This window comes from Botryllus schlosseri, chromosome 4 (assembly GCF_051294905.1).
Source record: "Botryllus schlosseri isolate E-star chromosome 4, Bs_hap1, whole genome shotgun sequence".
NCBI lineage: Eukaryota > Metazoa > Chordata > Ascidiacea > Stolidobranchia > Styelidae > Botryllus > Botryllus schlosseri.
In genome coordinates, this window is record NC_137239.1 from 6,189,501 (window position 1) to 6,207,526 (window position 18,026).

At 39.9% G+C, this 18,026-nt stretch overlaps 1 protein-coding gene across 3 annotated transcripts; it reads right to left on the minus strand.

Moving 5' to 3' along the window:
- Positions 1-1,999: 1,999 nt before the first annotated feature.
- Positions 2,000-17,736, minus strand: LOC145436920 (carbohydrate sulfotransferase 1-like). Of its 3 annotated transcripts, none has more exons than XM_080314114.1 (6): positions 17,582-17,736; positions 14,955-17,301; positions 11,637-11,764; positions 8,398-8,500; positions 4,788-4,902; positions 2,000-4,448 (listed from the first exon to the last, which is right to left on the minus strand). In XM_080314114.1, exons 2-6 carry the CDS (start codon positions 15,584-15,586, stop codon positions 4,242-4,244), a joined length of 1,185 nt encoding a protein of 394 aa, XP_080170240.1. In that variant the 5' UTR covers positions 15,587-17,301; positions 17,582-17,736; the 3' UTR covers positions 2,000-4,241. The 3 variants fall into 3 exon arrangements, with proteins under 3 accessions (XP_080170240.1, XP_080170239.1, XP_080170238.1); XM_080314113.1 differs by having other exon boundaries at positions 14,955-17,313; XM_080314112.1 differs by lacking the exon at positions 17,582-17,736 and having other exon boundaries at positions 14,955-17,541.
- Positions 17,737-18,026: the final 290 nt, after the last annotated feature.

Sequence of the window (18,026 nt, forward strand, 5' to 3'; positions counted from 1 at the left end):
ATATTCTACCGCGCAAACTCATTTTAATAGCCAAATTGCCAATAGACTACTGTTTAGAGAAGTTTTGTTGGGGTTTTACAAAATCCATTTTCTTCTGTAATATGCATAACCGCAATAACGCAGGTCCGCTGTCTTCACGATGTTGTGTAATATGACCCTAGAAGGTTACTGTAGGCTCCGCTGCGTAGATCTTCCTTCCAACGTACCGTCGTCCAGCGGCAGTGGTAATAGACTTGTCAGCTAACCTACGGCAGCGTCTGTTCTGTCTCCTACACACGTAATTTGATCACGTTTAAACTTTTTTTTTTCCTCTCCACAAATTGTAACTTTTATTGAGCCAATCGTACTAAAGTGAAATATTGAATGAATATAACCGAATGAGTGAATCAATTACGTTGTATCACATAAATATATACATATATACACGCATTTCACCATACACATATATTATATCACATGACATGTCCTGCTGAGTTGATCATTTCCTGTACAACGTTTCCAAATGCCGTATTATATGTGATAATCATAGCACGGCGTTACCGATATATTTCATTGCATGCCATGTTTCAAGATATTCTACTGACTTTGTGTTATCTATTATTACCAAGACATATACTGTTATAACCGCCATTCCAGAATAACTTCAAAATGAGCCGCTTCATCAAAATGACTAGGCTGGACGTTATATTGCGGCCATATATGATGTGATCATACCCAAACATGTCGTTGCAAGCGTTACGTGTTGTTGTTACAATCGCCAGGACCTATCTTTGTGGAAATGGACTTTCGGCTCTCGTTCATATCAGATCGACGGCGCGTATTTCCAGAAATGCAGCTAGAGAATTCGCTATGAAATAGTGAAGGTCTTCCCAATTTTTGCATGTACAGTACGATGTTACTTTTTAACAAAGGTCATTTAGTTTCTGTTTGTCACTAGCCTACAGTTAATAGTTGCACGATACTAGAGCTAAATTTTAACTAAAACGGGTGGGGTCCGGTTGAAGAGTCTTGGTGTAATATATAACGTTCTCGATTTAGGCCTAGTAAGACCAAGTGCTACTCTTAAAAAGAGAACTTTTGAAAAATGCAAAATTCGATGTGGCGGTGCCAATTATGGTGGGGTATAAACGCCGACATGGCGGTCTGACAGTGGTGCGGCTATATTTCATTAATCTACAGCAAGGGTTCTCAACTTCCCTTGTATAACGGGCCGCATTTTAACAGCAAAAGACGCTGCGGGCCGCAGAACATTATTACCATGTATTTGTGGGCTAATATTAAATTTAGGCTGCTGTAGCCTATTTACCAGTCGTATACGGCCATTTAGTACATTTTTATGCATTCTAAAGCATTATTAGACAGCGTTAAGTTCGCAGTTGCTGTTTTTGTGAGAATATGTATCTTCCAGCGGCGCAAGTAAATCCTTCCATTGAGCGTGCATTGCATTCGTTGCGAGTCGGTATATGCACCTTCAAACTCCACCAGATAACCGAACCATCTGTTTCAAAGCGTGAGCTAGCAAGTACAAAAGTACGATAACTTTTTTCGTTACAGGGGACATTATCACTTCGAGCTCTCGGTGATATGGGAAAAAGTCTGGAGTTCTGGGTCATTTCTGACCAATCAGTGATCAACCCTTCTCTTTCATTTTCTTGGCTGGAGCCATGCACCAATAGTTATGGAAGTCAACTTTGTCAAGTTGATGTTTTTCGCTGGTCCCCTCCCCACGTTTGCCCTGTCAGCATTTCCTCTGCAAATATGTCCACTCTGATAAAAATGTTCCCAGATAATTAGCTGTACAATATCTGTGGAGTCGGTATATTCGTCAAATGCTAGGCTAAAGTAGTTTCGAGGCAACGTGCTTCACAACATGCAATGAAAAATCGACGGACCTTGCTATTAATCTTCTGGTCACGGTTGAATCAGACAACTGTATAGCTTCGAAATTTGCCAGGTGATGTTGTCCTTGCTGCTAAGTTTCGGAATCAGCGAATATTCGCACAGTGTGTTAACGTTTTATTGACAACACACATTCTCTAGTAGATTTCTTGGGCGATATTCCAAGCAATTTCGAACGATCAATCAAACGAAACACAGACGGTGCGATAAGAGAGTAAGGTAGCAAGTAGCTAAATTAACATGTAACAATACTGTGCCAGTAGTAATTGCGTTCATAATGAAACATGTCGCGGGCCGCAAAATAACCGTCTGCGGGCTGCGGGTTAAGAACCCCTGCTCTACAGTATCGCAAAAAGAGGATCAAATAGTAATGCAAGAATGATAATATAGAACAGGGGCGGGCAACATACGGCCCGCGGGCCGGATCCGGCCCGCGGACAGTTTTCCGTCTTGCATGCTAATGTGGCCCGCGGCCCCAGTCTACCGAGACTCCACACTACTTGCTTACTACGTCAAATTTTAGTGACCGTATGTTATTATATACGTGTATGAGCAGCATTGCGAGAGTGGAGCTTACGCGGAAGTTCTTCGAAGCGAGAAGACTTGCATTATCGGCATTTACGATGCATTCAACCCTAATGTCCTCTGTGGTAATCAAGATTTTTGTCGACTACAATGGTCATTTAAACCAGGCTGATATTTCTTATTTTTGCTTCCGTAACCGCTGACTTGCAGCACGGCACACTTCTAGGCTTTTTGCACCGCATATGCCAGGGGGTCGCCAACTCAAAATGGGTCGCAGGCCACCTTTCAAATTTCTTAGAGGACGCGGGCCGCATGAATTCAATATCGAGATTAATTAGGCCACACAGTTGAACAACGACGCTATCCCGTCAACTACTCAACCCTAATGAATTGATATCTAGGTAAATTAGGGTTACCGGGCTTATCGAACGCCTTGAAATCTAAATTAGAGATTGCACAGTGTGTTGATTGATCAGATAGAAGCAGACATGGCGGGGCCTGTACGACAATGTTATTCTCAAATACACATTGCCTTCACCATCAGGGGCGAGAATTGGCTTTGAAGTGACATTGCTGTCGTTAAAATACATTCATTAAATACGATTTATTCCTTGTATATGTGGATAAATGGGTGAATAATGTATCGATTCAGCAATCTGGCCCGCCAAGTACTCAATTTTCCTAAATCCGGCCCGCCGACTGGAGAAGTCGCCCGCCCCTGAAGAATAATCTTATTTCCTGATTACCGTCATTGCTGAGCAAACTTAATTCTATACTCGCGTTCCATCTCAACTTTATGAATAGAGCCGCTCCCTTTTCATATCGGCTTCGTCAAATTAACATGATGAATTACACTGGTCTACAAATTTCGGAAGGATTTTTGCGCCAAAAAAATTTAATGATTGATTTAGGCTAGTTTAAGGTTGCCGGTTCTGTGCCCAGATTTTCTCTATCACATCAGATTTTTTCTTTATGAATTTTTCTTATTTTCATAAATTATTCAAATTTCGGATTTCGTAAGTGACATCATGGTAAGCAACAGATCAAATAATGTTATTTAAATCATCTATCATGAAAACTTGGTTGTTGTAGTACGGAATGAATGAGTTTTCGGTGAACTGGAATCCAGTGATTCTATATCTTTGTTCATTCAGAAGCTCTTCTCGGCCCATATAATTACACTGGTCTCCGAATTTCAAAAGAATATTGCCCTAAAAGTTTTTATAATTGATCTAGGCTAATATTAGATTGCTGAATCCGATTCTATGCTCAGAATTTCTCTATCACGTCAGATTTTTTCGGTATGTATTTATCTCATTTTCATAAATTAATCAAATTTCGGCTTTCGTTTGTGGCAAAATTAGTCGCCACATGCGAAAGTCTTACTTAGAAAAATATCGACGACCAGAGATATTAAAATACTCAAGTGGAAGTAGCAATGTAAATATTCTAGGCCCAAAAGAAGTAATCTGAAAATCATAAACACATCAGCAAGTAGTGAGAAAGCTAAATCCTAGTTCAGTAACAAATTCAAAGTGTAAAAATTAAGTAGCTTTGGAATAAAAGAAACTTATGTAGTAGACGTGGATGTAGTCCTAAATTTAAGCATTTCAATAAGTTAGCAAAGCAAACTTCAGTACTCCGAAAAGCAGACTGAGTACTGACTGAGTACTGACCACGTCTGTCCGCGACAGGGGTGCCCGATGCTAAGACTTTGAATCGTGATTTTAACATCAAAGACGGAAACACGATACTGGATCATAATTCCGTTTTATCGTATCGGATTTGGATCGCGAACAGCCATGATCCTTGCATCTCTAATGTCCGTACGCAGGCACTGAAATATCCTTCATATCCTGCTCGTTTTCAAACAATTTATATCCCAATTTCTTCAACACGTCACCGCATTTCTCTTGGATATTCTTCACGATTTCAAACGGGACGATACTTCTCCATTCATTGACTATTTTAAATGGGTCGCGAACCGTTCCGAAGGCATTGAGTCCCTTGAGCAACAGTTTGGCCTGTGAAACGAATATTTACTCTTACATGATGATATGAAAATGATCCTGCAATATTAGAAGCGTACATATTGAATCGAATCGGTCCACGGGAGAACTATCCTCGCTCATATTGAGGAATGTAATATTTTGAATAATAAATATGCTACCAAAAGTGCATGAGCCCCAATAAAGTTTCAATATTTTGTTACAAAACGTGCTCAGCGTTACCTCCGATAATAACACGAAATTGTCCAAAGTTCATACTGCGAGTACACTAATTGCAAGCCTGTGTCAATAGTCGCACTATACAACATAAAGAAATTATTATAAATGACACATAGAAGGCTTTTTAAGCTTTACCTGTCTGCCGTCATCGCCGCCATTTTTAACACTTTCTTTCAAGAAAGTTATGTTTGGTTGAAGACGTTCGCGTATATTGAGAGCTACCTCTGATGGCAAAGGCAATTTGAATATTCTAAAAAATATTTATTGGAAATCAGGCAATTCAAAGATAAATCAAAACTTTCATTTCTGAAGTGATGTATTGACATCAATTACGCTGGTCAACAAAATGAAATTTTTATTTTAGGCAGAACAGATGAGTGCCGTTTCTGGGGTTTTTGAGGTTGCTAATTACGTATTTCACATTAGTTTTGTCAGATTGGCTGTTTGTCAGAAGAAATTTATACCCCTAAAAAGCCCAAAAATACTGTATTTGCCCTTAGATATTTCATTTGGTAGGAAGAAAATCGTAGTTTTTTTTCTAATTTTATACTGTGAATAAATAACTAATTGACTAGAAAAAACCCTCATGTCATTCTCAGTCATTCTATCAATATCAACATGACATGATGCGAAATATTTGTTTGTCAAAAAAGCAGTTTGACAAGCATGTAAATTGAACTTTTGCACAACGGAAATACATATTCTCATACATCAATTGGTCATTCTACCAAGATTAAAGAGGAGTGTAAAACTATAAAATATGTCCTTGAAAAGCGTAACTACAATACTCATATGCGTCTCCTTTCTATTGACTGGTAAATTGATAATTTTCCGCTGAGTCAACAAAGTGGGTATACCTAGTAACCCTATCAAACGAGAAGCTTAAATCTGGTATCTGGTATATTCGAATACCGATGAAAGATTCCCATTTCACAATAGGAAGGAGTTCACTGCATGTAATTTCTACTAAAATGTAGTAAATAAAACTTTTCAGGTGATCATAAAGCACCAAACCACAAACAGTTGGTCCGAAAATTCCAATCTGCATATCGAACACTTAAGGCACAAACATGAGCATAAAAGTTCACTTCATGTTCAGAAATCTTGATATATTTCCTGATCATCTTGTTGATTAGCAAGGGGAGAGGCTCTACCAAGACATCGGAACAACAAAAGAGAGATATCAGGGCAGATGAGATGAACAATTGAACATATTATGTCAGACCATTGCCGGAACCTTTCAAGAAACTGCGCTAAATAGCTTGCAGGCGAAAATCTTACAAATAAACAATTTTGATTCAAAATATATCAAGAATATTATATTCCAACTTATTATTTCAAATTTACAATAGGTGATTGGCGTAAAGCTGATTGAAATAATGCCACGTTATTTGAGTATATAGGTAAATACTTATGTACATGACTGAAGTTTATTTATGTACATAATATCCGTGAAAATCTGTAACTATGATAAATCTATTACCCATAAATATAGTGCTGTTGCTGTATTTTGATTTAAAAGAGTCTTCTGTGTGTAAAAATAACAAGTAGATTGGTTTTCTAAACTTTATAGTACGACTGAGCCGATTTTATATCCAACCATTACCGCGAAAATGGTAGATTTTGGTCAAAATAGCCCCCTGGGTTATCTCCACAACAAGAGCCGATTTGAAAACACTAAAGTCATATTCGGAATCAGTGCCCTTCAGAACCTCCAAAACCACTCTTACTTTGCCTGCCTAAAAATATGTGTTGACCAGTGTTATCGACGTTAAATGTTAACGATTCCCTGGTCTTTTCTTCGTTTTTTTTTCAATGAAAGGAACGTCGCTACAGTCATTTAATATACTGTGTTTATGATGTTCACTTACTGACATGATATATGTGACAATTACGTGGTATTCGATTCTCGTGTGCATATTTTCTTCATAGTATATATATGGGATTTCGCTAAGCGGCGAGGTTCGTAACTTGGGGTTCATGGCTCCGCGGGGCTTATCGTAATAGTTTCAAGGGGTTCATGAAAGGGTCATGTAGAATCTGCAACTATATAATTATAGTGTCCGAATTTAAGAGATGCGTCCTTATACTTGATCGTATTATGTCATATTCTCAGCCCTCACCGAAGTTCATAATATAGCCACACGGACGATAACAACACTAATAATTGTTATCCAGCTGGTAATCAAGCCGTAACGAGGTTGGGTGGAAGATACAGTTACAAATACTACGTGTCTACATGTACGCCTCTCTCGACGTCGCTAGGTCAGTGGTTCCAAACCTTTTTCGGCTCGTGGACCCCTATAGGCCGATATTTGAGTCGAAATTCCCCCCTAAAAAAAGTTGCCCGGTTACTAAAAAGGTGCTTTTTAACGCACAGCCATTTTTTGACTGAGCAATATATGCCAAAACGTATTCAGATATGCCCTAACTATGTTGAATGCGTACCGCATGACACTTTCGTAAGGTACCGCTGACAACTTCCATATAAATTATTTGACACTATAGGTGTATTGTTATCAGTGGTGGCTTTTGGTGTGGGCGGTCGCCCAGGGGCCCTTGGACGAAGGACCCCCATCTTTGATTTAAGTGCCTTTTCAAGGATTATAGCGAATAAAAGTCGAAATCCGTGTATCAGTCAAGAAGATGGTTCCGTACAGATGGGTCAATCATCAAATCTCTGCATTTGTTAGTAGAGTTCCATAACCCATAACCAAAAATTGACGTGGTGTGTTGCATTATTACTAATGTCACCCGATAGCTTGCCAAATGGTATATTAGCCTGCAGCTATTTTATTATTTCACGCTACATGCCATACATCTTTAACATGAAGACATGAGATATATTTAGCGGGGTCACTTACTTTATAATTTTTCAATGTATAATAAAAGAAGGCCCAGAAGCTACAACAATTCAACATTGAAGCCTGCTTCAAAACCGTGTTACAGTGTCACACACGTGACTGACGTAATTCCGGTCCATATGGCGCATTAATTGAAGTTGTTAATAATAGAAGCGAGGGGGTCTGGGGGTGAAGTCCCCAAAATGCTGCGATTGCATACTCATAGGGACCCTGGAAGTCTCTCCCAGGACCCCCAATAGTAGGGCCACCACTGATTGTTATCAAAAATTTATCTAAATCAAAAGAAATTTGGTCATTACTTTCCGTTGTGGTAAAATTACTCTAAATTTGGCCTGTTTTTTTACTGGTCGGGTAGCTCCTGACTACAAATAAATCACCAAATTCGCTTTTGCGATGGCCTTGAGTTGAATCAATGAATTTCGTGTTTTGCACGTTAGCAGAGATGTTGGCTTAAAAAAAGTAAACATTTTCCCCAACGGCCTTTTTGTGCTGAATTCTCCCCGACTTTTCCCAGGCTGGTTGCAATTTGGTCGAGAGGCTGTCGCGGGCCCAACGACATCGTCTCACGCGCCTCACTTTTTCAGGGGGTGGAAGATTGAAGAGGCATATAAATATATATCTAGCTAAGAATTCGCCGAAACAGACCTCCTAAGAACTAGTTTCATACTTTGCAGTTCTAACATAAAAGTCGAAAAATGTTGCCAATCTAGTGTATCTTGCGTTACAACGCTAAAGCCAAATCCCCCCTAAAAAGTTCGACATTCCCCCCAAGGGGGGAATTCCCCGCGGTTGGGAACCACTGCCCTAGGTGATGGCATCATTTTGATTAAAGTGTGAGGAAAAATCAAGGTAATGAGATATAGCATGTAGCCGAAACCCACCGGAAAACCTCCCTTGCTCTCTCGATCGTATTGGTCGCGAAATCTTCGTAGCGCATCCTGATGTATCTTCCGTCCTCGATGATGGATGAATGCTTGGTCTTGCCTGCGAGTGAAATAATTGGCTATTAATGATAAGGACAAACTAAATGTGTTTTACATTTACATGTACAATCGACATAGCAGTGTGGGGATGACTCGAGTCGTGACTTTACTCGAGTCAGACACGAGTCAACTTTTTCATATGACTTGACTCGAGTCACTTTGCAATAATTATTTGACTTGACTCGGAGCTTCAGAAATGCGGATTGACTCCTGACTCGGAGCGAAATGTACGAGTCAATTTCAAGTCATCAAGTGTAAGTTTGGATTGTTCGCGATACGCCGGTGTCACTTGTGAGAGCAACCAGTACTTCGTTCACTGATTGTACATTTCACCGTTCCTCTATTGTTACATCACAAATAAACTGATCGAAAGCGAAATCATCATAGCTTACGTTGTCGAAGTAGTAGTAGCAGTATAGAACAATTTAATAGCAACTTGTCTCGGTTAGTCGGTTTCTTGGACGGCTCAATGCGCAGTAATCCCTTTACCAGCCCTCTTTATTTTTGCGTTTCTATTTTCCCGGATGCGTATAGACGGTGGAAAACGACCATATCAATTTGTTTCAACTTCTGGAAGCTTCGTATTCGATCCTCTTGACTGATAATAACAGACTGTAGCTTGTATAGCTATACAATTACTCACCTATTTTATTAGCATTTCTACGTGTGCGTGCGCGATACAACGCCTTTTTTGCATGCATATTTAACTTTATATTCGGTTTTTGATTAAAGATAAACGGTCAATTAATCTTTCGTTCACACAGCCAGCAAAATATGATGAGAATGACTTTGAATCATGACTGATACTTTGAAAAATCAATTTGACTTAAACTGTGACTTGACTTGACTCGAGTTACCTTAGAAAATCGATTGACTTGACTCGACTCGAGTAAAAATGTGCAATGACCCTAGATGACTCGTGACTCGAAGATAGTAACTTGATCCCAACACTTCGATATAGTACATTAGCAATCATATAAACCAGGGGCTCTGAATCTGGGGTAAGCAAGCAAATTCATTTTTCTGAAACAGTCAAAATTTTCTGCGACAACAGTTCCAACCAATGTTCCCTCTAAGCTGCGCACGTGCGCAAATGCGCAGTGCTTTCACGGTCTCTGCGCACAGAAAATCTAAGTTGCGCACAAAAAATCCGAAGTGATGACCTTTTTTTGGTCGTTACACACTGTTTTCCAAGGGTCTGCGCAGTAAGTTGGTGAGTGTGCGCAGACCCGTTAAAAATTAGAGGGAACATTGGTTCCAACATGTCTGTGACAAGCGAGAAAAAAGTTTGAGCTTATCAAATGCCGCCTTTATTGATTAAATCTTCAAGCCGCCACGGTTTTACATCGCCGTGTCACGTTACTCGGCTCGTCCACATTAACTGGGGTAAATATTTGTTTTCCTCGTAGGTTAGTTATCTATACTATCACTGACGTTCGCTACTGATGAGAGTCAGTCGAAAAGCCTTTGGCGAATAAATCTACAATATGAAGTTATTGTTTCGCGTTATTCTGAAGTTCTGTACCCCAAATGGCTTGTAATCTAAAATGGCTTTGTTGATGGCAACACGCTACAGCATTTCATCGAGGTAGAATCAGCTGATATGAATGGGAATATTGCCTTGACGTACAATGGCCCCTGCCACCTGGGACGATAGAAATGGGTTTATGGCTTCCAAACAAGGTCGAGCTTTACAAGCAGATCGTCTTTCAGCTAGTGCCGTGGTTCGCTATAGCCCCAATATCGAATCCTAGACGCTGGAAGGCGTTGACAGGTATCAACACAATCAACAGTTCAAAATAAAATGAAATTGAAGATCATGATATTTTCTGCTATATCTGTATTCTCCAAATAAATTATTACTTTTTTGTGGTAACTATGCCCATTGCCCATCATCGCCTATCTTAGAGAGCACAGCGTTCAACTGACGAAAAGTTTTAAAACACCGATGTCAAACTTAGGGCCGAGGCCACTACGAAATTTGAAAAGTGCCCCGTGACCCGTTTTTAGTTGGCGACCCCTAGTGTAGAGTATTTTAACCTCCCACTCCACTTACAGCTTTGACTTGTAAGCAAGGTTTTCTCGCATATGCAAGAGCATAGTATCTGCCGTTGAACATAATTTATCCTTCACGGTGATAGATTTAACAATTAATAAACACTTCCTATAATAGATTTGCTAATGGATTGTACCGCCAATATCACACAAGTGGACTCAAACTAACTACGCTGCAAGGGGAAGCGAGCGGCGCAGTTGATTAAGCACTAACGTCACGACACCAATGGCAGTGGTTTGAATCCCGGTTCGGACCAACTTCTATGTATCGGAGGTTTCTCTGGGCTCCTCATCGCCGACCTCACTGCAGTTGCAGTGCATTGAAAAGCCCAGATTGAAAGTGAGCCGTGCTAGAAGTCGGCAGCAAAGACAACGATTGGGACGCATATGACCAATAGTCTGAGTAAGAGAAAGAGTGAAAGTCGTCCGCAACAATACGAAAGGCAAAGAAATATGAACATTACAAATATTCGCGTCGTGCCGCACAAAGCCTGAAAAAGGCGATAAGCGCCACTGTAAATTTGCCATTAATAATAATAACTATGCTGCATAATTGTGTTTACGTAAAAGTTTTCATATCTTTTCAGCCATATTTTGGCCATGATTAACTTTGAAACAATGTGATACACATGAAGATGGAAAAGATATGGCCGATGAAAATGAATATTCTACAAAAAATTCATTTTCCATCGATTTGAAAAATGGACACAAGGTAATTCATTCCACCGCGACGCATTGCAGTGTGATGATGTTTGAAACACAAAATACATACTTTGTAGTGATCTGGCTTCCAGTTGCGTACACAATATGCAACATTATTAAACGCGGAAACGGACACATCTCGTGACTTACACTCTTACCGAAAAAATCCTGTATTCACAACTGTGTACGACCTGTCATGTGCGAGTGCGAATATATACCCATAGTAGGGTACATGAAACCAGAACATACCTCAGACTTACAGCACGGTATAAATCAAACACAACATTTGAATCCCAATGATGGTGTGAATACGAACTCTATTCGCTCAGAGTGTACAACAAATATTAACTATCTGCGAGAGTCAAGAAACATATTCCAACCTCGCACAACGCGGTCAAGGTAGTCGACATTTTCTTTTTGACGGCTGCAAAACACACTCAAGATACCCTCCTTGATTCCTTGCAATTTTGATCTCCCCGCAATTTTGATATTGGATGATGCTATCGACCTGCAAAAGTAGACCGAAATATAATTACTAGGGCAATTTTTTTACCTAAAAAACGGAAGATTTTGACCTAAAAAATCAAACTTTAGACATTTGACGTCAAAATACTTAATTCTGACAAAATTTTGACCTAACGTATGCAAATTAGGTGTTTTCCGATATAATGTTAGAATTGTACTACTTATCCTAATTTCTGCTAATTTCTGGTTCGAACTGTATGTCCTTACGAAGTAGTTCGGCCTGAAAAATGTTTTTTGACTTAAAAAATGAAAATGTTTTCATGAAAAACTTTATTGTAACGAAATATGGCCCTATGAAGAATTCCAGTAGTTACATCACCAGTAGTTAAAATCTGTTGTAGAAACGACAGATACTTTCCTACATTCTCGGGTGGAAAGTGTCTGTTCTTACTTGCTTGCCAAGAAAGAACGTTCAACAGTAGCAGTTGTTGGCTCATTCTGACAATGGTGTCTGCATCAAAATTCATCAAGCGCTTCTCGATATACGAGCCATGCAATGCCCTGCCCACGCAGTCTTGCTTCAGTTAGGATTTTGCGGTACGTAGAATATAACACCATGTCAACCCATTTGTTTTATTTGAATGTTTATGATTCACAATGAGCAGACAAGGGGCCGTCCACAACAGTAGGCCTATAGTGTAGGCTACAGGCGGTACAATGTCAAATGATAAGTTCCCCGACAGTGCAAAATCTACGATACAAACGAAATGCAGGTTGTAAAAAATTTTGACTTCGTTTACAATTTTGACATTTTTTGACCTAACGCTTCACTTTTGCAAAGCGGTATTCTAAACACGGTTTGTAATTGAACTAACACGGTGACAGCTACATCTCGCGATATAGTGCGATATTACACAGCGTCTTGACCAGGGGCGGGCAACTTCTCCAGTTGGTGGGCCGGATATAGTAAAATTAAGTAGGCCTACTCGGCGGGCCGGATTGCTGAATCGATACATTATTCGCCCATTCATCCATATATGCAAGGAATAAGTCGTATTTAATGAATGTATTTTAACAACAATAGGGTTACCATACGTCCTCTTTATTGCTTTTTTAAAAGTGTCCTCAAGGCAAAATGCGACTGAGATACAGTAAATCAGCACTGACGTAATGCTCCGGCGGCAATTTCGGAAGTTGAGCCGGAAAGCGGACTTTTTTTAGTATGCCAGCGGATAATGCGAAAGAAAAACTGTAATTCGGGGTTTTAGCCGGAAAGTTGACCATTTATTATTAGTCAACTGACCACAAAGTGTGAAAAATTGACCATTTATTCAGGATTTTCCTCCGGTATTGCAGGTCTGAACATTTTGAAAAGGTGTCCTCTTTTCAGATTTCCAAAATATGGTAACCCTAAACAACAGCAATGTCATTTCAAAGCCAATTCTCGTTGACAATGATGAAGACAAGGGTGATTTGAGAACAGCCTTGTCATGCAGGCGCCGCCATGTCTGCTTCTCTCTGATCCATCAGCACACGGTGCAAGATTTCAAGGAGTTCGATAAGCCCGGTACCCCAAATTTACCAAGATATCAATTCATTAAGGTTTAGTGGGTGCTGGCGCGATAGCGTAGTGGTGTAATCCACAGCTACAACACCAATGGGTTGCAAGTTCGAGTCCGATCGAGGTCGACTCCAGAATTGGAGGTTTATCTAGGCTCCTCATCGCCATCTCATCTGCGTAACTGGTGTTATAAAATCCCAGAAGTGGGCCGTGCTACAAGTCGACGATGACGGAATAAACAAATAAGAAGAATATCGGCCTGGTGTAAATGACCATTGTAGTCGACTCGCTTCGACGAAGATCCACACTCGCACGCTGCGCACACACGTATATATTAACATACAGTCACTAAAATTTGACGTAGTAAGCAAGTAGTGGGTAATATCGGCTGCGGGCCAAATGATAATATGAGACGGGAATCTGTCCGCGGGCCGTATGTTGCCCGCCCCTGGTCTTGACGGTGAATGTTGTTGAGGTGTATATTGTGTATTCGAAGCTAAGTGATTTCCGAATTTGATTCGAATCAAGTCATTCCAGTATGATGTACATGTATGGGCAGCAGAGTTGGATCAATTACAATATTTTAATTCAATTACAATTACTCAATGCTAAAAATATCAAATTACAATTACAATTACTGTTAAATATGTAATTATTACAATTATAATTACAATTACAATTACTTTTAAACAGGTAATTGATTCAGTAAAGAGGTGTTCTTTGACAACCGCAGCGACGTAATTAGCAACAATCTCAAGCTATTCATGTTTCATTTCTGATATGTAGATACCCTTGAATTAAAAAAAACTCGAACGTATTAGAACTATTCCTAATCATGGGTACTGAAAACTACAAGCACAGGAAAAGGTTTCAAGCGACTGTTAAGAACCAAAGGTTTGAGCGACTCCCAGGGAATAGGCTAAAGGACAGTCAATGAAATGTAATCAAGCGATTAGGCTACTCAGAGCTGAGTCAGGATAATGAAATGTAATTGGTAAGGCGTCAGCGATAAGGATGATAACGATAAGGTTCGTAAAATTAAAATAAATGCAAAAGGAAAGAACCTCCTGATAACTACGAAATTCAGACTATACACCGAGCAATAACCATAAAACGGAGGTGAATCGGGCCAAGCGCGGAAAAGATTTCAGTTCACTGGAGCGTCGCGTCCTGTTCCGATGCTTTCACGCCGCCCAATGGGGAGGGGGCACGCCCCCAGTTTGAGAACCACTGGTTTAGCCTATATTGTACTTCACAAAGTTTTCTGTTGCTACTGAAGTATGGGACACAGTCTAGCGTGACTGAATTATCTAGTTATAACGCAGCACGCATAGAACACCGATGTAAATAGGCTATGTGGTGACTGTTTACTAAGGCCCTCGTCGTCATCCTGGTTCGTACAGAATTTTCACTGATGCGACAAATAAATGATTGATTAAATTATTATTTCTGTTATGATTGTCAGGTGTCCATGAAAATGTAATCAAGATTGTAATTGAGCAAAATTTTTATCAAATTACAATTACAATTACCTGAAAAAATGTAATTAATTGCATTCAGCTCAATTACAAATTACAATTGATCCAACTCTGATGGGCAGTGGACACTAAGACAGCCATATGGTACATATCCCCCCCCCCCTACAATTACAATTACAATTCCAGCAAATCACCTGAGATCTCTAACTAGATGAAGAACGTAAGTCTCCTTTTTCATCCGCTTCAGATGCCGATATGTATCTTCCAATTCTTCCACCGAACAGACCCGAGTAATTTTGGTGATAAGCAGACTCGAATTTTCACACACATTTCTCAGAATATCACCGCGCATTGGATATCCGCAGTCATTAATATCCGGTTCTAATTGCTCACATGTTTTACGGTAACTGTTTTGTAGACCGACACTTGCACCTGTAAAGCAAAATCCGTGCTTCCTGCATAATGCCCCGTCTTGCCAGCCCGATACGCCGAATCCGTACTTGTACGCATCGTCGATATTCGTGAAATTACAACTGAGGATTTGTTTCAATAGGTCAAGTTTCTCCGATCTAAATAACTGGCAGTCCAGTCCGAATGGATACAAAGGTTCGTAGAAGTACACGCTGTTGTTGGTGGCGGCAAAAACTTCGCCGGTAAAACTGCTACCACTTCGGGTTTGTGTCAATATAATTAAAACCTTTTGGCGGTCATCTTCGCTTGAAAAACGGCCGAAAGACAAAGGCGAGTCATTGATGTAATTCAGTACTAAGATTCCGCTGATGAACAGCGAGGTTGCAACGGAGAACTGCCGTCGACGAATATCCATTATCGAGAGATAACCACAGCAGACGAGGTATAAGTGATTCCTTTGACCACATACATCAATTATGAAGGAGCGATGATTCCTGATTATTATCGTCGGAATTGGTTGGATGTTTTATTGATAAAGACGCCCCCTCGACGTGATTATTGACTTGAGAATGCTCAGTAAATAAACCTTCTTATGAAGGTAATTTTGAAATAATTCTGTGTATAGTCAGAACACATTTATACATTTAAAATGCATCGCATTATTTGCCTATTTGGAAAATAGCTGTAACGAAATTTCATTTCTTAGTTATATGAATGCTACTCGATCATTGGCGTCATCATCTATCAAAAATATATATTAATATATATACTTACTAGCTAGAATATGAATATGCATGCGAAACCAGCGAAATAACAGATCAAGATAATTATGCTCGCCACTTTGATATGAAACATATGTTGGTTCCTATAACGCAGTTCAAACGGTATATTACAAGAAATATAGGTCACCCCAAGAAATAAATAGACTGGCGAACGCGTGTTTGTACTGTCTATTAGTTTGCTATAACTATCAGTGCATCACAATCCGACAATGGCACGAAATTGATTCACCACATCGTTTTGTTTGGTGCTGGTGAAAATCAGTCAAAAAGCTTTTAGAGAATAAATTACCAATACGAACTTATTGTTAACTGCAGCAGGCTATTTGCAGAACTTCGGCCACGTGATTGGTTGCACATAGCAACGATCGACTGACTAGTAAGCTACATTCTTCTACGTTTGTGAGTGGCTATCACGATGGATATCAGAATGGGAAATGTACATACGGTTTACGTTGTAATTGTCCGGTAAGTAGGACGATTGTGCTTGGACTCCTTATGGAAGCCTTACGACGCTCAATCGGCTTTACGTTCACAACTACGGCTGGTGACGATTTGTTACGTGCAAAACCAAGACATGGAATAATAATTATTACAATTTAATTAATATGTATTCTGTATGAATTTAATTAAGAGCCGACGAAGTAGAACTATAAATTGCAATTCTTGCATAAGATTTGATAAAATGGCGTGGACGAGCCACAAGCAGTCCAGCATATCCGATTCACAATCAAAGAGTATAGAAGTCTCTATGTTTAATTGAGTAGGTCCTATATATGAATAATATCTAACTAATTGTTCCTTTAATCAGGATACGGCGTATTCGCTCAACTGGACCTATCATTCACTGATCAGTCGCGTGAATTACGATCAAACTTCTCGTACCGCAGCTCACTAACTCCCTGTCTAGCGTAACCTGCTAGTCGACATAGCAGTCGTGACAGTCATGGCAGTCGTGGCATTGTGCAATAATGAATTCAAAATTCAAGACTTGCTACTAAGAGGCAATTTCGCTGGATTACGTGTACGGAATAGTAACTTTATTTGATATATATTTCCACGACGGCAATGATTTTCAACAGATGCCAATACCTAAAGACATTTTGCATATCTTTGCACCAATCTTTAGCGACACATAACGCGTTAAGTTAATATACGGATCTACTGAAGCCACCAATTGTACTGCGACAACACAGACTTCACACCAATATATCCGTATTTATTCAAGTTTTTCAATCGTAAAATTGCTTCGGGAGATGACGAGGACTCAATGGAGACAAATAATGATGTTTTTGTGCAGATCGTTGCTTGTAATCGTACACAAATGGGCTCCGTCGGTATGTTACTGCGCCTGAAAAACAAACTTGAGTACCGGTACTACCAGAAGTCAAATTTTCGAGCCATTATTGTGGATTTGACGTCACAATGATAACCTTGAAGCATCGACGGCCGAAGATTACGTCGGCAGCAGTATTTCACGACGGTTCTGAACCTTCGCATTGCCGTTGAAAAGGAATTAACGATTTAAGGATAATATACTATCAATATATAATATAATAAGAACATTATGTGAAATTTACAACGTCACAGCTAAACTATAAGTACCATAGAAACACTAACAAAATCCATACCTTGGCAGCAGTGCGCCTGAAATCAGCCAAACTTCAGTTCGTACCGAAGCCTGTCCTAGCAACACGACAGGATCAATCAAGGCACGTTACGCATCATTAGATAGATACCGTTCGCGGCTACAATACGGACGTAGGTACGTCTCGGTAGCTAAGGTAGCGACGATGTTACGATCAGTTGAAGAGAGAGAGAGAGAGATATGATATTCTTTTTCGCCTGCACCATCGAGATGCTTTGACGACGGAGTTGCGATACGACCCCATGAGGTCATCTAGTCTGCGGCCCCGTTTTTTTCTACTCCATGCTATCCGTGATTGCTGAGCGCCTATAGCAGGATAGCTGCGGATACCAATTTTCGAGTCTTTGGTATGACCCGGCCGGGGATCGAACCCACGACCTACCGCTCGAGAAGCCGGACGCATAACCATTAACCATTACACTATCTCG

Coding starts and splice junctions, on each gene's coding strand:
- LOC145436920 (XM_080314114.1), bottom strand. CDS start 15,586: ATGGATATTCGTCGACGGCAGTTCTCCGTTGCAACCTCGCTGTTCATC. Junction 11,765..14,954: donor CATCTAGTTAGAGATCTCAG/GTGATTTGCTGG, acceptor CTACTTTTGCAG/GTCGATAGCATCATCCAATA. Junction 8,501..11,636: donor CCTTGACCGCGTTGTGCGAG/GTTGGAATATGT, acceptor TTTCACTCGCAG/GCAAGACCAAGCATTCATCC.